At 39.2% G+C, this 27,500-nt stretch overlaps 1 protein-coding gene across 1 annotated transcript; it reads right to left on the reverse strand.

Moving 5' to 3' along the window:
* Positions 1-2,515: 2,515 nt before the first annotated feature.
* LOC127527341 (epidermal growth factor receptor kinase substrate 8-like) lies at positions 2,516-12,724 on the reverse strand. Its single transcript, XM_051925768.1, has 4 exons — positions 12,657-12,724; positions 3,974-4,135; positions 3,118-3,304; positions 2,516-2,541 (listed from the first exon to the last, which is right to left on the reverse strand). Exons 2-4 carry the CDS (start codon positions 4,115-4,117, stop codon positions 2,516-2,518), a joined length of 357 nt encoding a protein of 118 aa, XP_051781728.1. The 5' UTR covers positions 4,118-4,135; positions 12,657-12,724.
* Between the last annotated feature and the right edge of the window lie 14,776 nt (positions 12,725-27,500).

A 27,500-nucleotide genomic window follows, 5' to 3' on the forward strand; every position in this document is an offset into this window, starting at 1 on the left:
CCAGTTTTACATATCATAGAGTCCAAAAACATTCTTACAAACCCAAAATAATTCAAGCAACAGTATGAGTCAAGTCACTGACTTGAAGCAGTGCCATTCAGCACATGCAGACATCTTAATGAAATTTATCATTAATTTAATTTATTGGTGTCAAGAAAACATACCACCCAAGTCCACTAAACAAAAGCTCAGCCTAAGAACTGAATCATGTCAGAAATGGACTGATGAAACTCAGATATCAAAAAAATTTGATTGTCATGTGAAAACATGACTATTATACTGGAATATCTGAACATTAAGCAATGAGCTGAACACAAAGATATCAGTTAAACCCAAAAAAACAAATTCCTATCGAGTGCTGCAAAAATTGAACTTTAGAACCAAGTTATTTTATTACTTAACACTAGAATTACCAAAACCTACGAAAAAACTCGTAAACCCGGCCCACTTTAAATCCGTTCGTACCTCTCCATTCAGCGTCTTTTGTCTTGTAAATGTGTCGATAAGCGCAAGCAGACTGCTAACCCATCCACCCATGACTGCAGAAACCGCAAACACCTCTCCCAGCTCAAGCCTTGTTTATCAGAGAGTGAGGTAGTACCTACAGCTGTATAGGCTAAAAAATATATCGTTATTTGGAATACATGAATTTCATGTGTGTTCCATGTCTACAAAGGTCTATGTAAGGACAGGATGACAGGAAATGCAAGAAATGTTGATCACATACCTAAAAGACAAACTTTTTTCATGTTTTAGTACTACAACAAAATTTTGACATGAAGTGTATAACGTGTGAAGACTAACTAGTCCAACTAACAAGTAAACACTTTCACAAAAGGTACAAATATAAAAGAACAAGTGTGATTTTATTCAAGACTATAACCGAAGAAAAAGAAATTGGGTTAGTGTGGTATGTTGTCATGACTTCTTTGGTAGTACAGCGGTAAGAACTGCTGACTCCTATTCAAAAGGTCGCGGGTTCAAGCCTCCCCGCTTACCAAAACAAAATGTTTTGAGTAGTGAGCTGCTCTTATTGTTACTATTATACAATACAAATATACATTTCATTTGAGTCTGTAACAGCCGGTGTAAATTTATGGTGCTTGTAAAGGAGTTTTTTTTTATTATTATTTTTCAGTTTTATTCTCTCAGTCACGTTCATGCTTGCCCCGATCTGACACTGCTGCTTTCAAATAAAGATGTGCTATAACAGAGGTGAACTCAGATAAGGACGAGGGTTCTACATTGGAGAAAGAGAACAGAAGCCCTACCCGCAAGAAACGTCCACTCACATATAAGAACAACGCAGCTGTACCAGGCGTAAAGGCGGAATATGGCACTGTTTGGATGCAGAACTAGGTCCGGCATAAATTCTGCCAGTCAGTATACCCCACACCTGTCCTTCAACGAAACAGCACAGCTTACAGAGCTTGCCAACGTATTGTGCAAAATCCCGTTTGTGATTGCCTTTAAATAAGAAACATTTATATGTTACTTATATAAAAGCCAGATTGAATGTTATTTACTTATCTTCCTACAGTGTAAAGTCACAAGTAGACTGCAGAGATTCCTGTGTTTGATCGACAAGGGCATGCTCACAAATTACATGTGTAATACCACAAAAATTCCTGCTGACACTTTAGTACACGAGCAATGGTGCAAGAATGCTTCTTTTTTGGGCACATACACCATCCAGATCTAAACACTAGTGTGATATGTTTATCACTATTATTCAAAAATTGCAAATTAATTTTTTGATTCCTGGAGAAGATATTTTGGATCAATAGTGCTATTTATTATTGAAAACAGATACTAATAAACTGTCATTTTGGTCAGTGTATTCAACAACCCCTTTGAAAATAATTATTGTGCATTGGTGCCAAGACAAATGTAATTAATGATCTTTACATGGATCATTCCACCACTCTATTGACATATTTTATGTTACCTTATCTAATTTTCCTGCAATTTCGTTCTGTTGGGTAACTTTCAAGTTGTAAATACTTCATTAAGAGAATTTTCTTTTCCTTCTTCTCTCATCAGATGAAATCAAGGATTGACTATATGTTTTACTTTGCATGACTTGGTACCTGATTTGGCCGAAGCTCCTTTAAAATCTGTTCTGTTGTCTGACAGGAAGTATTATGAAGATGAAATTGCTAACAAGGCACAATTAAACAGCACTTCAATGCTGTTGAACAGTGGGCAATTATGTGACCAGTTAGTCATGCAGGGTGGCTTTGAATATTAAGTAAGATTCTATAAAAAATATTTGGGAGACGGTTTTAACATAACCTGATTAATGCAATTCAAAATTACTGGAACCAGAGTTTATCCTGGTAGCACTGGAAGCATGGCAGGAAACAGTCCTAGAAAGGGCACCAGTCAACTGCTGGGCACACTAATGTAAACACTCACACACAAATGTACATAGAGGTGGATTTGGGATATCCACATAGCCTAACCATCTTTGGAAGTGTGGGAGAAAAATCAGAGTACTCACAGGAAAACCTACTTAGGCACAAGGAGAATGTACAAATTCTACAGAGACAACAATGGGGAACAGGGTTCAAACATAAGTTTCTAGACCCATAAAGCATATTAAAGTAAATTGTTTTATTAAATCTTTTTGTTCAACCAAGTAATATAAAATATATTAAAAGTGTTATATAATGAACCATTATGTCAAAAAGCATGAGCTTTTTAAAAGCACTATCTTTTCTTTTTTGCCATTTTACATTATGTATTCACAGTATAAGCATCACATCTTATCATACAGGTACAGCGTACTTTTACAAAAATCAAATTATTCCAACACTAGACAGGCAGGCAATAACATTCATATAAAGATTATATGATATCTATGTAGAGTACTGACGGCTAAAGGCTATTGTATATGTCTGAGCCAGACTTTTCTGTTACTTTGAGATAATAAATGCTCTGAAGAATATTATCCTTTCCCATCTTGAACAAGATTGGGCTCCCAATGACTCCGGTTTTTCTTCAAAGTACTTCCATTTTGTTAAAACCAAATGATAATTCAAGACAAATACACAGAAAAAATACCAAAAAAAATCTGAAATAAATTAAAATTATCTACACAGACATGATACCTACCTAGTTCACTTCTACACTGACATTTTGCCAAACCCACCTTAATTTCCTCACACTGGAAGAGATGAAGATCTGGCTTTCCTTGGCCTGGTTCTTTGCACACCAAGGCCAATATAGAATCATAGCTGCAGGCATTCATCACTGACTGGCAATGCTGAATAGTATTAAGGGGGAAATTTTCCAGTTCATTCTTGTACATGGGAGAGAAAAAAAGCGCATTAAAAAAACTCACATACCTATGCTATACACTTGCCTTGCCTGTTGATGTTGAACATTTGCTGACAGCTAGATTTTATGGGTATTATTGTGCTTGACAGTGACAACAGCAAGCCATTTTCTAGCAGACTGCTGAATTTTGTTTGTGTCATTTTTACAATGTGCTAGGAGATTAGCTATCAAACAATGAACAGCAACACAATGCCAATGTTTTGGCTATAGCATAGGTTGGATATCTTTAAAACAGTATCACACACTGTAGCATGTAGTTTAAAATTTAACAAACATGATTTGTTTTCAGGAAAAACAGTAGCTTAATATTCAAAGGAAAAGTAAATACTACCACTTCTACTTCTAATCTCTATTCAAAATTAAAATTCTATAAAAGTATCACTTATACATTATCATACATCATACATTAACAAAGAAACCATGGCCTTTAATAAAGTATGAGGCACCCTTCTCAAAATTCATATACAGTGCTTCACATGTTTTGTTTTTTTAAACATGTAGTGAATACCATTCCTGGCCACAAATAATAGTACATACTTGTAATTCTGCCAACAGAAAAGTTTCCACAAGAAATACAAAGGTGTTTATAATTACACTGAGTGGTTATGTTACACACTTAAAGCAAACCTACCTTTGATTCAACATCTACTAAGCTGACACTTTTGTCATCTACTTGAAGAAGCATATCCTGCGTCCAAACCTTCCCTTTAATATCCAATAGTTTAAGCTTTCTTATGCCATCATCAACAGATATCACTGCATCTTTACGGTCCATGACAAAGGTTGTTAAGTGCTGTTGAAAAAATTGGGAAAATTATGTAAGCATTTATATTTTCTTTTTCTTTAGTAGACATTTTTTCCTTTGTTTGAAAAAGTGATCCAGTTACTAGAATTTATTAAATTTGCTTTATAAATTTAGTTAAAAAATAATCATTGAATTGCATATCATGCAGGAGACAAGCTGCAAGTGAATTATGGACAACCATTTATGCTTTAGGGCGCAAAATTTACAGAGGGCAAATATAATCCGGTTAAATGCAGAGCATACAAAGTTACAAGGAAAGCATGCACAATATATGTAAGTCAGGTAAGTTGTTTATGAAAAACTATAAGCTATTAAAAAGCAACAAACAAAATGAGCTGAAAGATATCAAAGCAAAAAGAAAATGTGTGCTATGAATTTGTCTATAAAAACAAAACAAATGGAATGTTTAAACTTTTTTTTTTTTTTTTAATATATAAACTGATCATTTGGAGCAGCACAGTCGCGCAATGGTAGCGCTACTGCCTTGCAGTAAGAAAGCAGGGTTCACATCCTGGATCCTCCCTGCATGGAGTTTGTATGTTCTCCCCTTGTCTGCATGGGTTTTACTGGGTGCTACGGTTTCCTCCCACTTTCGAAAGACATGAAAGTTAGGTGGACTAGCGATAAAAAATTTTCCCTAGTGTGTGGTTTAAGTAAGTGTGTGTGTTTGTGTATACAGGTGCTGGTCATAAAATTAGAATATCATGACAAAGTTGATTTATTTCAGTAATTCCATTCAAAAAGTGAAACTTGTATATTAGATTCATTCGTTACACACAGACTGATGTATTTCAAATGTTTATTTCTTTTAATGTTGATGATAACTGACAACTAATGAAAGTCCCAAATTCAGTATCTCTGAAAATTACAGTATCAATTAAGACCAATGCAAAAAAAGGATTTTTTAGAAATGTTGGCCAACCGAAAGGTATGAACATGAAAAGTATGAGCATGTACAGCACTCAATATTTAGTTGGGGCTCCTTTGGCCTGGATTACTGCAGCAATGCAGCGTGGCATGGAGTCGATCAGTCTGTGGCACTGCTCAGGTGTTATGAGAGCCCATTTTGCTCTGATAGTGGCCTTCAGCTCTTCTGAATTGTTGGGTCTGGCATATTGCATCTTCCTCTTCATAATACCCCATAGATTTTCTATGGGGTTAAGGTCAGGCGAGTTTGCTGGCCAATCAAGAACAGGGATACCATGGTCCTTAAACCAGGTACTGGTAGTTTTAGCACTGTGTGCAGGTGCCAGGTCCTGTTGGAAAATGAAATCTGCATCTCCATAAAGTTCGTCAGCAGCAGGAAGCATGAAGTGCTCTACAACTACCTGGTACACGGCTGCGTTGACCTTGGACCTCAGAAAACACAATGGACCAACACCAGCAGATGACATGGCACCCAAACCATCACTGACTGTGGAAACTTTATACTGGACCTCAAGCAATGTGGATTCTGTGCCTCTCCTCTCTTCCTCCAGACTCTGGGACCTTGATTTCCAAAGGAAATGCAAAATTTACTTTCATAAGAGAACATAACTTTGGACCACTCAGCAGGCGAGACGCTTCTGACGCTGTCTCTTGTTCAAGAGTGGCTTGACACAAGGAATGCGACAGCTGAAACCCATGTCTTGCATATGTCTGTGCCTTTTGGTTCTTGAAGCACTGACTCCAGCTGTAGTCCACATTTTTGAATGGGTTTTGTTTCACAATCCTCTCCAAGGTGCGGTTATCCCTATTGCTTGTACACTTTTTTCTACCACATCTTGTCCTTCCCTTCGCCTCTCTATTAATGTGCTTGGACACAGAGCTCTGTGAACAGCCAGCCTCTTTAGCAATGACCTTTTGTGTCTTGCCCTCCTTGTGCAAGGTGTCAATGGTCGTCTTTTGGACAACTGTCAAGTCAGCAGTCTTCCCCATGTTTGTGTAGCCTACAGAACTAGACTGAGAGACCAATTAAAGGCTTTTGCAGGTGTTTTGAGTTAATTAGCTGATTAGAGTGTGACACCAGGTGTCTTCAATAGTGAACCTTTTCACAATATTCTAATTTTCCGAGATACTGAATTTGGGACTTTCATTAGTTGTTAGTTATAATCATCAACATTAAAAGAAATAAACATTTGAAATACATCAGTCTGTGTGTAATGAATGAATCTAATATACAAGTTTCACTTTTTGAATGGAATTACTGAAATAAATCAACTTTGTCATGATATTCTAATTTTATGACCAGCACCTGTATGTGTGTTTGCCTTTCAACGGGTTGGCATACTGTCTGAGGTTTGTTCCTTCTTTGGGCCATATGCTGGCTGAGGTAGGTGTCGCACCCTCACAAGATCCTGTTCAGGGCAAAGCGTGTTAGAAAATGACTGACTGTTTATTTGCAAAAGTGAAAAGCTCAATAGGCAGCATCTGAAGCACAATATGTAAAGCAAAAATAAAATAAAACTCAAAATAATGCTTAAGCAAAACTCATTTTATCTATTTTTGTAGAAATACTAAGCAAGTAAAACATTGTTTTTAAAAAAAAAAAAATGCACACACACAAACAAAAAGGTTATATATGCACTGGTTAATGGTTGTTTTTTGAAGAGACAGGCAGGAATGGGAAACTTCAGGTCATCTCAAAACCAGTCCCCAGGAAGAGAGAAGTAGTTATAGTTGATGAATCAGTCATTAGTGAGACGTGCTCCGAAGAATGGGAGTCTCATGTGATGTGTTACCTTTCTAATACACAGGTGGGATACCTCCTTGGCAGTGTATATTGGAGTGGATACAGTTGTTGAAACAAAAGTTATATATAAAGGCAGACTACCAGATCTGCAACTAAAATTTAAAGAATTAGGTGCCAAGCTAAGGAACAGCTCTGATAAGGTGGTTGTCTTAGTAGTTTTGCCTATGTCACATGCCAGACCAGCTGAAACAAAGTGAGACACATTAAAACAAAGCAAGAAAAATTAGAAGGTTTAATGTGGCTCAAATTTTGGTGTACACAGAACAGAGAACCATACAAACGTTATAGTGGAATAGTGGTGCTCCTTCTGGAATAGATGGAACCTGTTCTGCTACAACAGCCTACATTTGAACCTGATAGGCAATGTGATGATTTGGCGAGGCATAAGAGTAGGTTAGTTGAGGATTCTACAAACTAGGCAATGGACTGGCCAGACATTTTCAACAATAACAGGCCAAATGTATTCACATAAAAAATATGTATTTGCATTAATACAAGTGTCCAGGATACCTGTGAAATTACTAGTCCACAATTAAAACAACAAAAATGAGTGATGCATTAAGGTAAGCAATTTTTAATGTTAGAAGAATCAACAATAAAACAAATAAACTGCATATATTTGCATGCAATTATGCAATTAAATTAATAACAGAAACCAGTCTAAATCAAAGGAATGGGACTGAGCACAAAATATTGTACATGGTTACACATGATTTAGGAAATGCAGGCAAAAAAAAAGGGTGGGGAAGTCACTATTTATGTAAAACAATATTAATTTAAATTCTTCTTCAATTGGATCATAAGCCCCATCTCTGTGAGGATGTTTGGATTTGATTAGAAAAGCATCAAGTATAGAGGCCTGATTATGGACAGTGTTTATAGACTGTCAATGCCAAACAGTATTTCAATTTGCATTTTTTTAACAATACTGAAAAAGAAAAAGTTTAGAGAGGATATTATAGTCATGGTGGACATTATTATCCAAATATTAACTGGACTAAGCTTACAAAAAGGCGAAAACAAAAGGAGATTTTGGAAATAATGACTGACTGTTTTTAAACATAGTATTTTAAAGCACAGGCTAGAGTTAAAAAGTCAGTCTAGACTGAGTATTTTCTACTTATAGGGTAATGTGATTGATGTAGTGACCACAATATTATTCATTTTACAGTGTTTGGACAGGACACACATTCAATAACAAACCGTCAAGTTTAAAGTCAATAGGGCATATTTTGAGTAGATGTGGCAAAGGCTAAAAGGTATACATTAGAAACAGTTTGAGGTGGAGAATCTATCAAGGAACTCTACAGAAGGATTAAAAGTTTTTGATATAAAATGAACAGGTTTATCCTGAAATTTAGGAGCAATAAGAAAATAAAGCAGACTTCACAGCGGATAAATAAGGAGATAAAAAAAAAGATGCTGCAAAGGAAAAACAGCGGCATAAGGTGTACTATATAAATAACTCTAGCACTAACCATAGTTATTATGAATCTATGAGAGCAACAGTTAAAAAGGATATTAGGAAAGCTTAAAGACAGAAATATTGCAGACAAGGTAAAGGATGATGCAGTTCTTTCAGTATGTTCGTAGTAAAAGAGCAGTCATTGTTCTGTAGTTTACAGGTGTGAAAAATTTGATAACCTTTGTAATCAGTAAGGGTGTGTTGCAGCACCCCAAATCCCAAACACAACCATACTACACAAGTCCCGGGTTCCAGTAAAACAGGTTTATTAAACAGACAGTACCTTACAAGAAGGTTCTTATACTATGGGACTCTACAAATATTCTCTTCTCCTCTCTCTTATTCCTCTGTTTCTCCCAGGCAATTATTATCCAGCTGCTTTTTCCAACTCCTGGATGAGTTCAAGCGGGTTTGTTCATTTTAGATCCGGGAGTGCTTCCGGTGCTGGGGCACAGCTCGATGGAAGCATTTCTGGATTGAACAGAAGTCCCCAAGAGTAGGGATCACAAACTCTCACAGTACCCTGTGGTGCCACCCCGGAAACACCCATGAGCAACAACTATTTATCTGTGTCAAGATCAAGTAGAACTCTAAATACCAGAAAACAGCCAGCCTACTGTGAAATGTTTGTCTGTCTAGTCTATCTGCATCCAGTCTTATATGTGAACAAAAATATGCAGTTATCATATTTGTGTTTACTAATAAATTGTATTATTCAGTTTCTTAAAATGAGTCTAAGACTTAATCTGCTCAATTAAATAAAATGTAGAAGATTTTATATATTTAAAGTAAGGCGTCATCATTTCAGTATAACACTGAATAGATTACTCTTTCATTTTGAAAATGCTTTAATGAAGTATAAAATTAATGATACATTGACAGTTAAATTACAGTGTTTTATAATAACAATACAGGTTGTACCATAATAAAATATGATAATAAATAGGGATGTCGCAAGAACTGATATTTTGGTACCAAATCAATACAAAAATTCCAAAAACTTAACAGTTTCTACCTGCTTTTTTTACAGTATCAATAGTACTGCGTGCAAATCTGTACTGCACTCATGTGTGACCGCAAGTAGACAAATTACTCAAGAATCTCTCAATAGCATGTGAGAAAAACATGAGCACAACTACATATGGATAATGGCTCTTAATGGTGATGATATAGCACTGCATCAATAAAGTACATGATGAAAAGTAAAACAGCAGATGTCATGCCTGGTACTGATTTATGTTCAAGGCAGGATAATTCTAGTACACTATTGTGCTTATTATAAACAAAAACAACAAAATGGTCAAATTTATCCATTTAAAAGGGTCTGAATATTTTCTGAATCCACTGTAGGCTTTCATCATTGACACTTTTAGTTTATTTTGGAGTTAATTCAGAAACGTGCTTTTAAGAACACAATGATGTGCACAACCAGATGTGAGATGTAATCATTTAACCTGTAGTGTCACAAATTTTTAAGAAGAGATGAAATGATAGAGCTATTAATTGCTTTTTAATACAGTGTCCTGCATAGTATCTACAGATAACAGGAGGCTTTGCATTTATTCCTTGAACTACAGATGTCTGTCTAAGCATCCCCCATTTTCTAACTAGTTTTTACAGTCTTAAAGACAAGTTTAATTTCACACAAGAACTCTTAAAATTTGGATAAATGTAAAAAAAGGAGGGAAAAATCTGGAAAAATAAAGCACCAGGAGTTTGCAACATTTGAAGTTGAAATCAATTTTGCTCATCTGTTAAATATTTTTCTGTGGTACGTTCTTTAACCAGCTAATGATGAAAACATAAATCTTGGGTTTGTAACATTTTGCTACTGTAACAGAATGATTCTCTGACAAAAGAGCTTTTTAACGTCATGTCATTACAAAAACAGCTTTAAAGAGTTTGATTACATGAAAATATCCTAAATTATTTTGTAATTCACTAATTTAACAAGAGATATAATAATGTTGCGGGCGGCACGGTGGCGCAGTGGTAGCGCTGCTGCCTTGCAGTAAGGAGACCTGGGTTCGCTTCCCGGGTCCTCCCTGCATGGAGTTTGCATGTTCTCCCCGTGTCTGCGTGAGTTTCCTCCGGGTGCTCTGGTTTCCTCCCACGGTCCAAAGTCATGCAGGTTAGGTGTACGGGCGATCCTAAATTGTCCTTAGTGTGTGTTTGGTGTGTGTGTGTGTATCCTGCGGTGGGTTGGCGCTCTGCCCGGGATTTGTTCCTGCCTTGCGCCGTGTGCTGGCTGGGGATAGCTCCAGCAGACCCCCGTGACCCTTTGTTAGGATATAGCGGCTTGGAAAATGACTGACTGACTAATAATAATGTTTGAATTTCTATTTGTAATATTGATTTTGTCTATTATGCAGTAACTGGAGAGAAAAATATCATGAAATAATTTGGAATGTGTAAATGGTAATATAAATAAAGTAGTCCATGATGATATCATTCTTCATAAACGCTATGCTAAAATTTCCTGTTTGTTGTTATAGTAGGAGAATCTCCATGTTTATCATAAATTAAAATTCAAACCTTGAACATTATATTGATATTAATGAATTCTAATACTAGTTTACTTAACCAATATTTGGGTAACTACTTGATAAATATACCACAACTTTAAAGCTGCTGGTTCTATTAGTATTAATAAATTGTCACAAGAATGAATATTACAGTACTAAGTCGATACCAAAATTCTGAAAATGTAACGTACTGGCTTTTATACAGTATCAGCAATACTGAGTGAAAATCAGAAATGCATGTATGCATAATTGCAAGAAGACTAATTATTCTTTGAAGGCACAATAATTTGCAAGAAAAATGTGAGTAAAAACTACATACAAACTGACATTTATGAAAGCTAATACTAGTTTATTTAAATAATAGTTGGGTAACACCTTGATGGATATACCAGTATTTTAAAGCTGCAGTTACTATTAGTATTTATATATTTTATATTCTATGACAAAAACAAACACAATATTATTCACTTGAATAATGAAATTTCACTGGTTTTGATATTGAATACAAAAATTCTGGTATCATAACATCTCCAATTGTAAACAGTTTGTCTTTTAGTGAAAGGGCATATACACAATTAATGTTCTTCTATCAAATACGTTTTGCTTACACTACCGCTAAAAACATTGGGTCAAACCAGAAAATTTCATATTTTTGATGGAAGCTGTTACCTTTTTTTATCAAGATACCATTATATTAATTTAAAACTATAGCCAATGTATTACCAGTGCTTATAATGGCTACTACTAATTGAAATGACTGATTTTTATTTAGGATTCACATATGGCTTCAAAGCCCTATTTCGAGCAGCAATACGTTCAATATTCCAATGGTCAACTCCCTTAGTTTATCCTTAATTAGTCATGTTTACATGCTAATAGGTTATTGGAGAAACCTTTGTTACTTAACACCACTGACAACTGATATCCAGCTCACTTGTGTTGCAAGGAACTGGCATTCCTAAAGTTCAGCTCTGCTGAAAAATGAGAAAAATAAATTGGCTTTCTCAAGAAACATGCCAGTCAACCTATTTTAGCAGAATGAATGCTATTCCATGTAACAGATTGCCAAGAAACTGAAGATTTCATATAAAGGTGTATATTACTGTCTAGAGAGAAGCAGGCAAACTGGATCTAACCAGGATAGGAAAAAAAAAAAAGAAAAAGGCCCAGATGGGAAACTGCATAACAGGATTAGGACACCAGCATATGTAGTTTAAGAAAATTCTTCACTAAATACCAATCTAATAACGGTGTCATTGAAATACATGAGAAAAACCCACACAGACAAAGGAAAAATGTATAACGTTTGTATAAATTGGACCAGGCAGTATTCAAACCCATTCACCTGAAGATTTGAGAAGAGCAGAACCAAGCATAGTGATGCCTAGGATAATATAAATGTGTTAAAACATACACCACAAATGATTAAAAAACATAATTACAGTGGTGTAATTATCTCCACAACTAAAACTTTGGCAATGTCCTCAGGATCAGTCCCCCCAAACACAAAATGACCCAAAATAACTGCTACCACAACTTGTTGTGTTATAGCTAAAATTTGCAACTCACTAAATTCTCTCTTTATATGACTAACAAAACATGCACAACATTTTGATGGGCCATTTTGATGTTGTGGTAGTAGTCCAGGATGGTTCAGACTTTCTATAAAAAAATTAAAACATACTTGATTTGCAGTATGTTCATGTTAACTCCATCCACAAACAGATTAGTTAAATATTTTGTCTTAGTCACTGCTCAACTGAACAAGAGTCTGACTATTATACTCACTTCAACATGATATTGTGAGGTCTCGGACAGACTTGAAATGCTGTTTCTTGCATAATTTTTCCTCTGCTCTGTAAAGAAAATTGACAAAATGAGTTTGGTTTTTTGAAGACAACTTCTGAAATTGAAAAAATGTAGATTAGCGTAAAAGCAAATAAAGAAAAAAATCAATAAATAAGATGATGAATTTTACTTTCTCCTGGCAAGCCTCCATTGTTTAACATACTTTACAGCTGCTCTCTAGTTGCAATGAGATCTTTCCAGGATAGAACAAAATGGAGATCTCTCTTTAATGTATTGCAAAATTTCAGAATTGTCCAGATATTTCTGCCTGGACCAAGCTACTTTACGTAAGCATAGTAGGCACCGTATGGATAAACAATATAAATTCTGATTATTTCAGATTAAAACGTGGAACCTATCAAGGATGTATATTATCAATTATCAATTCTATTTGCAATTGTTATCAAACTGCTTACATTTTGACTCCAAACCTGAAAGAAATTGGAAGCGAAGGAACAAAACACATTTCTATGTGGACAATAATGTTCTCTTCATCATTGATCCAAAGTATCATGGATAATCTTATTAAAAGTAAAGATGATTTCTGGATTTAAAATTAATTTTGAAAAAACTGTGCTTCTTTCTGTAATCTTACTGTCACATCATTGTGCGGTATATTAGTGCACTTTTCATTGAATTTTCTGAACAGTAAGTATTTATGATCTCTATGAACTCCGTTTTTGTGGTGGGATGGTAAGTACTAAGCCAGATGTTAATAGGCAGTCAACTCTTCAGAGCTCATTAGACAACAGAATATAGTCCACATCAATATCCTAACCTAATTTTTATTCCTCTTTCAGGGCACTTCCCAAGTGTATTTTTTGACAATTTTTTTGGAAAACTTTAATTTATTGTATATTGTTTAAATGGAAGACAAAATGATCATGAATTAAAAGGTCATTACAAAGATCGAAAGTTGATATGGCACCACCTGACTTTCAACTTTACTACTGGACTACAAATAATTGTATTTTGAGACAAAGCAAAGAAGGAAAGTGCTAAAATGCACCTGCTTGACTGGATCTGGAAAGACAATCTCCTAAGAACTCATCTTTGTAGCCCAGTCATAAATAATTATCACCAGTTTACTAGTTATTGGTATGTGCTACACTCACACAAAATATGGAATCAATGTAAAAAAAAATAAGACTTTAAGGAGGATGCACTGTTGTCTGCTGCTCCACTGCAGAACTACTTCACATTCAAGTCCCCCCTCAGTTATTCACTATTTATTTCAAGAATGTCATTTGGTATCTCAACCTTCAGAGATCTTTATACTGATAACTACCCATCCCCTGCGTAGCAGTGAAACAGGACAGTGAGGAGGGCCCTGCCCAGCTCCCCACTCCTGATGTCACACTTCCCCCTCCCCTCGGCCCAGAGTCACTGTCTTGGATTAGCATGAATATATCACTCCTGCAAGCGAACTGTGATTCATAGCACAGTGAGAGAAGTTGCAAAATCAACTGGAATGTTCAAACAAATTATAGAAATAAAACCTGATCTAAATCCATTAAGTAGTTCTCTCGTTCGCTAGCTAAGCAGAGGTAGGTTATGCGCAGAGACTGGCACGTGAGTGAGGAGGGCCCCGCCTCCCTCCCCTCAGTCAGCTGCGTGTCTCTTGGATTCACACAAATAAATCGGTACCGCAAGCGAACTATGACACATAGTGCAATGACAGAAGTCGCAAAACCAGAATGTTCAAGCAAATTATAGAGATAATCCCTATCTGAATCCGTTAAGTAGTTCTCTCGTGCGATGCGGACAAAGAGACATTACATTTGATATACATACATACATACATACATACATACATACATACATACATACAGTTAGGTCCATAAATATTTGGACAGAGACAACTTTTTTCTAATTTTGGTTCTGTACATTACCACAATGAATTTTAAATGAAACAACTCAGATGCAGTTGAAGTGCAGACTTTCAACTTTAATTCAGAGGGGTGAACAAAACGATTGCATAAAAATGTGAGGCAACTAAAGCATTTTTTAACACAATCCCTTCATTTCAGGGGCTCAAAAGTAATTGGACAATTGACTCAAAGGCTAGTTCATGGGCAGGTGTGGGCAAGTCCGTCGTTATGTCATTATCAATTAAACAGATAAAAGGCCTGGAGTTGATTTGAGGTGTGGTGCTTGCATGTGGAAGATTTTGCTGTGAACAGACAGCATGTGGTCAAAGGAGCTCTCCATGCAGATGAAAGAAGCCATCATTAAGCTGTGAAAACAGAAAAAACCCATCCGAGAAATTGCTACAATATTACGAGTGGCAAAATCTACAGTTTGGTACATACTGAGAAAGAAAGCAAGCACTGGTGAACTCAGCAACGCAAAAAGACCTGGACGTCCACGGAAAACAACAGTGGTGGATGATCGCAGAATTATTTTCATGGTGAAGAGAAACCCCTTCACAACAGCCAACCAAGTTGCCGTATCGATATCTAAGTCTACCAGAAACAGAAGACTGCATGAAAGTAAATACAGAGGGTGCACTGCAAGGTGCAAGCCACTCATAAGCCTCAAGAATAGAAAGGCAAGATTGGACTTTGCTAAAGAACATCTAAAACACCCAGCTCAGTTCTGGAAAAACATTCTTTGGACAGATGAAACCAAGATCAACCTCTACCAGAATGATGGCAAGAAAAAAGTATGGAGAAGGCATGGAACAGCTCATTATCCAAAGCATACCACATCATCTGTAAAACACGGTGGAGGCAGTGTGATGGTTTGGGCGTGCATGGTTGCCAGTGGCACTGGGCCACTAGTGTTTATTGATGATGTGATACAGGACAGAAGCAGCCAAATAAATTCTGAGGTGTTCAGAGACATACTGTCTGCTCAAATCCAGCTAAATGCAGTCAAATTGATTGGGCGGCATTTCATGATACAGATGGACAATGACCCAAAACGTATAGCCAAAGCAACCCAGGAGTTTATTAAAGCAAAGAAGTGGAAAATTCTTGAATGGCCAAGTCAGTCTCCTGATCTTAACCCAACTGAGCATGCATTTCACTTGCTGAAGACTAAACTTCAGACAGAAAGGCCCACAAACAAACAGCAACTGAAAGCCGCTGCAGTAAAGGCCTGGCAGAGCATTAAACAGGAGGAAACCTAGCATCTGGTGATGTCCATGAGTTCAAGACTTCAGGCTGTCATTGCCAGCAAAGGGTTTTCAACCAAGTATTAGAAATGAACATTTTATTTCCAGTTATTTAATTTGTCCAATTACTTTTGAGCCCCTGAAATGAAGGGATTGTGTTAAAAAATGCTTTAGTTGCCTCACATTTTTATTCAATCGTTCTGTTCACCCCACTGAATTAAAGCTGAAAGTCTGCACTTCAACTGCATCGGAGTTGTTTCGTGTAAAATTCATTGTGGTAATGTACAGAACCAAAATTAGAAAAAAGATCTCTCTGTCCAAATATTTATGGACCTAACTGTACGTACATACATACATACACACACACATATATATATATATATATATATATATATATTGTAAAGGACAGCCGGGTTCCGTGCCCGGCAGGGACGCCTATGCTGCATCTGTTCCGGGGGAGACACCACGGGCAGCTCAATACCTCCCCCGGGACGCTCGGTGGCAGCCTCCCTGGCGGATGATGATTCCCCAGCCTGGCACATGGCTCCATGGGAAATGGAGTCCTCCACAGCCTGGTTGGGGGCTTGGATGGCCGCCAGGGGGAGCTGCATGGACTTTCCAGCCCGGCTGGTCAATTCCTCAGCCCCACCCGGAAATGCAATTAGGCCCAGGTGACCAAGCACCTGGACTATGTCCGGGTGGGGTATAAAAAGGCCAGCCACCACAACTCGAGAGAGCCAGAGTTGGGAGGAGGAGGACTAAGCCTGAGGAGGAGTGGTGGAGCCAGAAGAAGGGTTGTTGTGTTTGCAGTGAGTGTTTGGGACTGTGTTGGGCCTGTGGGACACGGGGAAGGCGTGCCCCACGGCTGAAGAAGAAATAAAAGACTGTTTATTAAGTACGTGCCTCTGTGTCAGTCTGTGCCGGGTCGGGCGCTATATAGCGCTCATAGTACAATATATATATATATATATATATATATATATATATAGTCGTACATGGCTGAGGGCCAGACCCGGCCAGGACGCCTGGAGGAACCGAGAGGTGGCATATTTGTCCTCCGGGCCACGAGGGGGCAACCGCCCTGGAGCAGAAGAAGGCCACGGAAGGGGAGCAGGGAGGCTCAAGTCCGTGGAAGCCCGTATCCACCGCCAGGGAGTGCCCCAAGCCTCGTGGAGCCCGGGACTTATTAACTTCTGCCGCACCCATGGAGAATGATCCTTCCAGGGTCACCCGGAGTGCTTCCGGGTGCTCTCCTGACGCTTCTGCCACACCAGGATGTGACATCAGGTAGAGCACCTGGAGCTCATCCGGGTGAGGATAAGAGGGGCCGCCTCCCTCCAATCACCGAGCTGGAGTCGGGAGCAGGAGCAGGACGAAGCTCCTGGAGAGAGAGGACAGGTGGCCCAGGGACGAGGAGAGAGAAGGCCCAGGAGAAGGGTGACTGGGGCTTGAGGCACTGTGAGTTGTGCGGGACTGTGTTGTGTTGTGGAGAAGAAAATAATGAGTATATTTGTATAAAGATGTGGTCTCGGGGCAAATATCACTATATATCACAATATACTGTATTATATATATATATATATATATATATACTGTATTATATATATATATATATATATACTGTATATATATATATATATATATATATATATATATCTATCTCACAATATATTATACAGTATATATATATATATATCTCACAATATATTAAATATATATATATATATATATATATATATATATATACAAATCATGTAGCCCGTTACAATAACGGCCGCTAGAACAGTAGTGCATAAACATTAGTAGGAACAGTCTATATTAAATGGCAAGGGACTTTGACCTCATTCTTTTTGTTGGTCGTATTTTTCTTTCTTTCAGCCTTTCTTTTGTTGATGTTTACTTGCTGAGCTGACCGTTCTTCGTGGGCTGCCGCTGTGTATTGTGTGTCTTTAATTTTCTGTGACAGTAATACTGTCTTGTACAGCTCTATTCAATAAGGGCGCATAGATAATTTAGGTCAAATGGCTCTGGAATATGTGAAGAGCAACAGGTGCAGATCTTTATTTACGTGCGCCTTTATTCGCTGCGCCCAATTGAGGTCGTCCTTTTGAGGCTTGCCTTTTTGTGCGCGCCCTTATAGAAGGATGCCTGTGCGCACCCTTATTGAAGGATACCGTTTTGTACGTCTGTAATATACGTCCGTAATATACCTTTAATTTTCTCTGGCGGTAATACAGGCGTGCGCGTCGGTAATATGTCTTTAATCTCCTCTGACAGTAATACTGGCTTGTATGTGGCTGTAATATGCGTCACTGTATTGTGTACCTTTAATTTCCTCTCGCAGTAATACTGGTTTGTATTTCCGTAAAACGCCTCTAACTTTCTCTGACAGTAATATCGCGCATAGCACCGTGCCCCGCGCATGCGCACTTCACCAGAAGACACCCACACACGGACACCTGGACGCACATAGGGATTTTATATATACACATATACAGTACTGTGCAAAAGTTATAGGCAGGTGTGAAAAAATGCTGTAAACAAAGAATGCTTTCAAAAATGGAAGTAGTACTAGGGTGTTGTACCGTGTTAGCCATTATGAATGTAGAGAAAAGCCAAGCAAAATGACACCTTTTATTGGCTAATTAGAAAGATTACAATATGCAAGCTTTCGAGGCAACTCAGGCCCCTTCTTCAGGCAAGATCTTGATTACATCTTGCCTGAAGAAGGGGCCTGAGTTGCCTCGAAAGCTTGCATATTGTAATCTTTCTAGTTAGCCAATAAAAGGTGTCATTTTGCTTGGCTTTTCTCTAAAAATGGAAGTGTTAACCATTTATTTTCATCAATCAACAAAATGCAGTGAATGAACAAAAGAGAAATCTAAATCAAATCAATACTTGGTGTAACCACCCTTTGCCTTCAAAACTGCATCAATTCTTCTAGGTACACTTGCACACAGTTTTTGAAGGAACTCGGTTGATAGGTTGTTCCAAACATCTTGGAGAACTAACTACAGATCGTCTGTGGATGTAGGCTTCCTCACATCCTTCTGTCTCTTCATGTAATCCCAGGCACACTCGATGATGTTGCGATCAGGGTTCTGTGGGTGCCATACCATCACTTCCAGGACTTCTTCTTCTTCTTTACACTGAAGATAGTTCTTAATGACTGGCTGTATGTTTGGGGTCGTTGTCCTGCTACAGAATAAATTTGGGGCCAATCATACACCTCCCTGATAGTACTGCATGATGGATAAGTATCTGCCTGTATTTCTCAGCATTGAGAACACCATTAATCCTGACCAAATCTCCAACTCCATTTGCAGAAATGCAGCCCCAAACGTTCAAGGAACCTCCACCATGCTTCACTGTTGCCTGCAGACACTCATTATTGTACCACTCTCCAGCCCTTCGACGAACAAACTGCCTTCTGCTACAGACAAATATTTCAAATTTTGACTCATCAGTCCAGAGTACCTGCTGCCATTTTTCTGCACCTCAGTTCCTATGTTATCGTGCATACTTGAGTCGCTTGGCCTTGTTTCCACGTCGGAGGTATGGCTTTTTGGCTGCAACTCTTCCATGAAGACCACTTTTGGCCAGACTTCTCCGGACAGTAAATGGGTGTACCTGGGTCCCACTGGTTTCTTCTAGTTCTGAGCTGATGGCACTGCTGGACATCTTCTGATTTCGAAGGGTAATAAGCTTGATGTGTCTTTCATCTGCTGCACTAAGTTTCCTTGGCCGACCACTGCGTCTACGATCCTCAACATTGCCCGTTTCTTTGTGCTTCTTCAAAAGAGCTTGAACAGCACATCTTGAAACCCCAGTCTGCTTTGAAATCTTTGTCTGGGAGAGACCTTTCTGATGCATTATAACTACCTTGTGTCTTGTTGTAGTGCTCAATCTTGCCATGACATGAAACTGTCTTCCACAACCTCACCTTGGTAGCAGAGTTTGGCTGTTTTCAGTTTTAAGCCTCCTACACAGCTGTTTCTGTTTCAGTTAATGACTGTTTCAACCTACGTGTGACATTGATGATCATTAGCACCTGTTTGGTATAATTGGTTGATCATACACCTGACTATAATCCTACAAAATCCCTGACTTTGTGCAAGTGTACCTATAAGAATTGATGCTGGTTTGAAGGCAAAAAGGTAGTAACACCAAATATTGATTTGATTTAGATTTTCTTTTGTTCGCTAACTTTGCATTTTGTAAATTGTTAACAATAAACAATCATTATTTAAATTTCTGAAAGCATTCTTTGTTTACAGCATTTTTTCACACCTGCCTAAAACTTTTGCACAGTACTTACTGTATACAGTGCATCCGGAAAGTATTCACAGCACATCACTTTTCCCACATTTTGTTATGTTACAGCCTTATTACAAAATGGATTACACTAATTTTTTTCCTCAGAATTCTACACACAACACCCCATAATGACAACGTGAAAAAAGTTTACTTGAGGTTTTTGCAAATTTATTAAAAATAAAAAAATTGAGAAAGCACATGTACATAAGTATTCACAGCCTTTGCCGTGAAGCTCGAAATTGAGCTCAGGTGCATCCTGTTTCCCCTGATCATCTTTGAGATGTTTCTGCAGTTTAATTGGAGTCCACCTGTGGTAAATTCAGTTGACTGGACATGATTTGGAAAGGCACACACCTGTCTATATAAGATCCCACAGTTGACAGTTCATGTCAGAGCACAAACCAAGCATGAAGTCAAAGGAATTGTCTGTAGACCTCCGAGACAGGATTGTCTCGAGGCACAAATCTGGGGAAGGTTACAGAAAAATTTCTGCTGCTTTGAAGGTCCCAATGAGCACAGTGGCCTCCATCATCCGTAAGTGGAAGAAGTTTAAAACCACCAGGACTCTTCCTAGAGCTGGCCGGCCATCTAAACTGAGCGATCGGGGGAGAAGGGCCTTAGTCAGGGAGGTGACCAAGAACCCGATGGTCACTCTGTCAGAGCTCCAGAGGTCCTCTGTGGAGAGAGGAGAACATTCCAGAAGGACAATCATCTCTGCAGCAATCCACCAATCAGGCCTGTATGGTAGAGTGGCCTTAGTAAAAGGCACATGGCAGCCTGCCTGGAGTTTGCCAAAAGGCACCTGAAGGACTCTCAGACCATGAGAAAGAAAATTCTCTGGTCTGATGAGACAAAGATTGAACTCTTTGGTGTGAATGCCAGGCGTCACGTTTGGAGGAAACCTGGCACCATCCCTACAGTGAAGCATGGTGGTGGCAGCATCATGCTGTAGGGATGTTTTTCAGCAGCAGGAACTGGGAGACTAGTCAGGATAAAGGTAAAGATGACTGCAGCAATGTACAGAGACATCCTGGATGAAAACCTGCTCCAGAGCGCTCTTGACCTCAGACTGGGGCGATGGTTTATCTTCCAGCAGGACAATGACCCAAAGCACACAGCCAAGATATCAAAGGAGTGGCTTCAGGACAACTCTGTGAATGTCCTTGAGTGGCCTAGCCAGAGCCCAGACTTGAATCCGATTGAACACTTCTGGAGAGATCTTAAAATGGCTGTGCACCGACACTTCCCATCCAACCTGATGGACCTTGAGAGGTGCTGCAAAGAACAATGGGTGAAACTGGCCAAGGACAGTTGTGCCAAGCTTGTGGCATCATATTCAACAAGACTTGAGGCTGTAATTGCTGCCAAAGGTGCATCGACAAAGTATTGAGCAAAGGCTGTGAATACTTATTGTACATGTGCTTTCTCAGTTTTTTTATTTTTAATAAATTTGCAAAAACCTCAAGTAAACTTTTTTCACGTGGTCATTATGGGGTGTTCTGTGTAGAATTCTGAGGAAAAAAATGAATTTAATCCATTTTGGAATAAGACTGTAACATAACAAAAGGTGGAAAAAGTGATGCGCTGTGAATACTTTCTGGATGCACTGTATACAGTGATCCCTCGCTATATCGCGCTTCGCCTGTCGCGGCTTCACTCCATCGCGGATTTTATATGTAAGCATATTTAAATATATATCGCGGATTTTTCGCTGCTTCGCGGGTTTCTGCGGACAATGGGTCTTTTAATTTCTGGCACATGCTTCCTCAGTTGGTTTGCCCAGTTGATTTCATACAAGGGACGCTATTGGCAGATGGCTGAGAAACTACCCAACTTACTTTCTCTCTCTCTCTCTCTCTCTTGCGCTGACGTAGGGGGGTGTGAGCAGGGGGGCTGTGTGCAGCTGCTTCCTGAAGGACATGCTGCACAGTGCTTCGCATACTTAAAAGCTCAAAGGGCACGTATTGATTTTTGACTTTGTTTTTCTGTGGCTCTCTCTCTGTCTCTTCCTGCTCCTGACAGAGGGGGTGTGAGCTGCCGCCTTCAACGGCTTTGTACCGGCGGTGCTTCGCATACTTAAAAGCCAAAAAGCCCTATTGATTTTTTTTTTTGACTGCTTGCTTTGCACTCCTTTGAAAAGGAAGATATGTTTGCATTCTTTTAATTGTGAGACTGAACTGTCATCTCTGTCTTGTCATGGAGCACAGTTTAAACTTTTGAAAAAGACACAAATGTTTGTTTGCAGTGTTTGAATAACGTTCCTGTCTCTCTACAACCTCCTGTGTTTCTGCGCAAATCTATGACCCAAGCATGACATTCTAAAAATAACCATATAAACATATGGTTTCTACTTCGCGGATTTTCCTATTTCGCGGGTGGCTCTGGAACGCAACCCCCGCGATGGAGGAGGGATTACTGTATACACATACATATGCATACATTTATACATACATACATATACATATATACATACATACACATACATACATACATACATACATACATATACAGGTAAAATGCCGTTACAATGAACTCCCAGGGACCTAAAAAATATTTCGTTGTAACAAACATTTTGATGTAATGAGATTCTGTATTTGTTGCTATAGTGCTTTCTTTAACTTGCGCTCAGGTGTTTGCAATCATTTCAATAGCTTCTTTTGCGTTAATTTTAATCTCCTCCTGCCTACAAGTTATGCTGACGAGAATTTTTCTCGGCATTTCCTTGCGATAATACATTTTCAGGGTGCAAATGATGCCCAAACCCAATGCCTGAAGCGCTGCTGTGCAATTTGGTGGGAGGAATTCAACTCGAACATTATCTAAATGTGGAAGCATGTTGTGGGTAGCACAGTTATCAATCAGAAGCTGAATCATCCTTTTTTTCTTCATATTGTGAGGTTTCTGAACTCTTTTGAGAACCCCCCCTCCCCCCACCCAACGGGAATGACACACTGAAGTGCGTCCTGATGCTCGTTTGTCCGTTGCCAGGCAGGGTAACAACAGGCTCATAGCGCTGCAGTGAAGCGACACAGAAGCAAATCATAAAACATCGGGGTCGCGCTATAAGTCCCTGTCTTGCACCTCAAAACACGAGGCTGAGTCTCAGTACTATAGCAAAACCAGCTTTATTCAGCTTGAAACAGGAACAGCACACTTATTCATTGTAGCGTGATCTGCCACTCTGCTTTACACAGACGCAGATCAGTGATCAAGTTACAAAAAAATCAGTAGTGTAAAGGCAGTCACACAGCACACACAGCACCAGGGCTCTCAGTGCATATAAAGTGTATAAGGTCAATATGGTAGAAATGAATAGGGTAGAAATGAAATGAATAGGGTAGAAATAAAACGTCGACGATTAAACGACGAAGAAATAAAAGCGCGGAGAACAGAGACCCAAATGCGATGGAGAGAAAAAAATGCTAAAAAGAAAAACAATAATCTAGGTACAAATTTAGAAAATAAGGAACGTGATGATCAGCCCGGAACAAGTGAAATGGAAAAAAAACCACGTCCAATCGGGCGCGGAGAAAAGAGACTCAAATGTGTTGGACAGAAAAAAAGAGCAAAAAAGAATAATCGAGGTACAAATTCAGAAAAAAAAGAAAATAATTATCAGCCCGGAACAAGTGGAATTGAAAAAAAGCATGTCCAATCCGGCTCAGAATTAAAAGACAATGAGTAAAAGAAAATGGAACTTCATAAAGACGTTGACAAACGTTGACCCTAAACACATGCAGAGCAGGTTTGAGACTATGAAACCAGGGAAATTAGAAAGGCTCAGCTCAGCTCAGCTCCCCCAACCGAACGTGAGCAGCGTTATACATCCTGCAAGAAAGAATTCAACCACGCCCGTGGCCACAAATAAAAGACAGGTATTGCTTTTACAACGTCACGCGAGACCAGGCAGTGAGCCATCATTTAAATCAAGTCAACAGACCTCTAAGCTAGCAGTTGTTGGATTGCTTTTGGCAGGCAAGCATCGTGTGCTCCGAGCTCTTAAAACAACGACATGCGACAGGCAGAAGAGGCAGCTAGCAAGCAGCAAAAAGACAGCAAATGATCCAAAGGCATATTGTTAGCGTAAGTTCAGCCACAACACCCTTCACAACACAAGCAGTATTTAACGTCTGGGAAGAAAGAGATGTATCCTCGCGCGGGGCAGGAAATAAAGAAACAAGTATTGTTTTTACAAAAGTTTTTAAAGTAAAAGTGAAAATAATGCATATGTAACAATTCACAAGAAAATAACAATCTCTTTAAATTGTAGGTTGCCTGCCTAAGATAAAGTTATCCCTGATGAATGGGGATGTGGGAATGAGGGGTCCTTTCATCGGATTAGCGCTATTTCAGATGTGGAATGGCAAAATGGGGGAGGCAGCTTGATGAATGAGGTCTCCAGGACTTAAAACAAATCCAGATCATATTATGTAATATCATCTAATGTGAAATTCTACTCCGTACTTCTAGAATTTTTATTTTTATACTGTATTGAGGATTTATTCTGTTCTATGTATTGTACTGTATGGCTGAGAATTAAAAGACAATGTGTAAAATGACAAAGTAGAACTTCATAATGATGTTTACAAACGTTGGCGCTAAACACATGCAGAGCAGGTTAGAGACTATGAAACCAGTGAAATTAGAAAGGCTCAAAAAAAAAAAAAAAAAAACGGCGCTATACACACGTGGAGTAAGTTAAAGGATATGAAAGTAGGAAAATTAGAAAATATATAAAAAAAGATCGCAGTAGCGTAAACAAACAAACTGCCTAATTTAACTATGCACCAGTCTAACTTTGGTTTTGCACAATAATTACTACACTATTGCACCTTAACACTTAATTCTACTTTATTCAAATAATTTTACTTATTTATTATGTTCTGCTATACTGTTATCTTTCAATCTATGACTTTTTGTTAATTTAATTGATATTCTTCTAACTTTGCACAGTTTTTGATAAGCGGATCAGGATGCATTTCACTGCGCGTTGTCCTGTGTAACTATGCATGTGACAAATAAAGAATCTTGAGAATTTTAAAAACGGAGTTTACCGCACATGCATTTATTGGTTACTTTGTTAGTGTATATATATTTATCTGTCTGCTTATTTAAAAAGCTACATTTACCCCAGGAGTCAAAAACATTCTGTCTAGCCTTTGTACAAAAACCTAGACAAAAGCTTGGGTATCACCTTGGTAACCCCATGTACTTTTGGAACTGTAAGAGGAAAATAGCATGACTTTACAGACAGGAGTCCAATGCAGAACTCTACTAACATTTTTACTTTGTAAAAAAAAATTATTAACTGATGACGATGTAGATCGTTTTGTCTGTGCTGAAATTCCAAACAAAGAAACCTATCCTGACCTCATTAAAAAGATTCAGCATATTGGGACTCGCAAGATTACAAATATTGTTTTTACAGAAGTTCTGAAATAAAAGTGAAACTAATGAAATAGCAGCAATTGAAAGAAAAAAAATCTTAAAAGTGTGTATCCGGAAAACCAAACACGGGGGTTGGCGAGCGAAGCCCCCTAGTATATATATATATATATATATATATATATATATATATATATGTATATATATATATATATATATATATATATATATATATATATGTATATATATATATATATATATATATATATATATATACACACACATATACATGTCACGCACGAGCGCATGGGGAGCAGTGTGAGGACTCAGACCACATCGCAACAACCCATGCCAAGGGACAGAGGCGGCACACTAACCTTTCTCTTCTTGTCTCATCAGCCAGAACGAGGTCTCGCCGCCATAAGAAAGCGTGGAATAAACAAAAGGAAGCCATACTTCCGGGTTCATCTTGGCTCCCTACCTGAAGGGTCCGGCGCAGCGGGCCTATCATGACCTCCCTGAGGAGGAAGCCGCCCAATATGACCTCCTGAGAGCCGAGCTATATAATCGCTACGGCATTACCTCCGGCCATCAGGCGAGGGTATGGCAAAACTGGCGATTCAACCCGGAGCTTCCAGCTAGGGCCCAGGCGTTCGAGTTCTGGGGCAAACTCGGACGGTGGCTATGGCCAGATGTTAATCAAGCCCGCCAGGTGGTTGAGCAAGTAGCCTGTGAGGTGTTAGTATACGCCATGCCGGATTACCTCGCCCAGCAGGTCTGGAGACATCCATTCCGGTATATGAATGGGCTCCTGGAGGTTTTGGAGCGCCAACTGGCGGTAAACCAACTCGGGGGGTCTGAGAAGCCTGCTCGCATGATCCGACAGGGACGGGTTGCCTCACAGGAGCCCCCCCGTTGTGCTGTCACCACGGAGCCGCCAGCCAAGATGAAAGACCGAGTGCTCACCCCGCCGTGCTGTTTCAAGTGTGGCGAGGTGGGACACATTCTTCCCACCTGCCCCCTCAACGCAGAACCAATGAACTGCAGCTACACCCGAGGAGAGAGGTACTGTGCGCCGTCAAACCCTCTGGCACTTACACATACGGGCAGGGTGTTGGTGAATGGACACTCAAGTGATGGCTTTGTTTGATTCTGGGAGCAATATCACCATTGTTGCTCACCGTTATGTTTTACCGCGACAGTGGCTCGCTAAAAAGTCAAGTATAAAATGTGTGCATGGAGATACTAGATCATACAGGACCGCGATGTGTTATATAACTTGGAAGAGGACTCCAAAACAACTTTTAGTTGCGTTGTTGCCCGAACCCCCCTATCCGGTTATATTGGGACAAGATTGGATTAATATTAAATGCAGTAAAACTGTCACCACTCCCGTATACTACCTGGATCTACTTATGGATAGTCAGGGGACTTTCCAAACTACTCCCACGCCGTGCTCATCAGCAACTGATGATCTGGGAAGCCCGGGGGGATGCCTTTCAGGGACAGACTCCGATCCGAAAGTACAACCGGGTGGACGCCACTCTGGGCCTAGGCCCTGATGAATTAGCCAGCTTAGACTTTCAATTTCGCTTTACGCCGGCATCCTTCAAAAGAGAACAGTGGAATGACGATTCCCTTAAGTTTGCCCGAAATGCTGTTGTTTCCGCAGATGACCTGGCGTCATTAGACTCCACACATCCGGGACCCTACTTTGTCTTAGAGAATGACTTGTTATACTGCGTTGCGGAACACGAAGGCGAGGTACAGAAGTTGCTGTTAGTGCCGCGAACTTACCGGCGGGAGGTCTGCGACCCAGCACATGCCCACATCTTAGGCGCCCACCTAGGGGCCGAAAAAACGTTGGAGAGGATTAAACTCCAATTTTATTGGCCCGGGATTAATGAGGAGGTCCACCGTTTCTGTCAGTCTTGTCCCGTCTGTCAGCTACACCAGATTCCCAG

This window comes from Erpetoichthys calabaricus, chromosome 1 (genome assembly GCF_900747795.2).
Source record: "Erpetoichthys calabaricus chromosome 1, fErpCal1.3, whole genome shotgun sequence".
Classification (NCBI taxonomy): domain Eukaryota; kingdom Metazoa; phylum Chordata; class Cladistia; order Polypteriformes; family Polypteridae; genus Erpetoichthys; species Erpetoichthys calabaricus.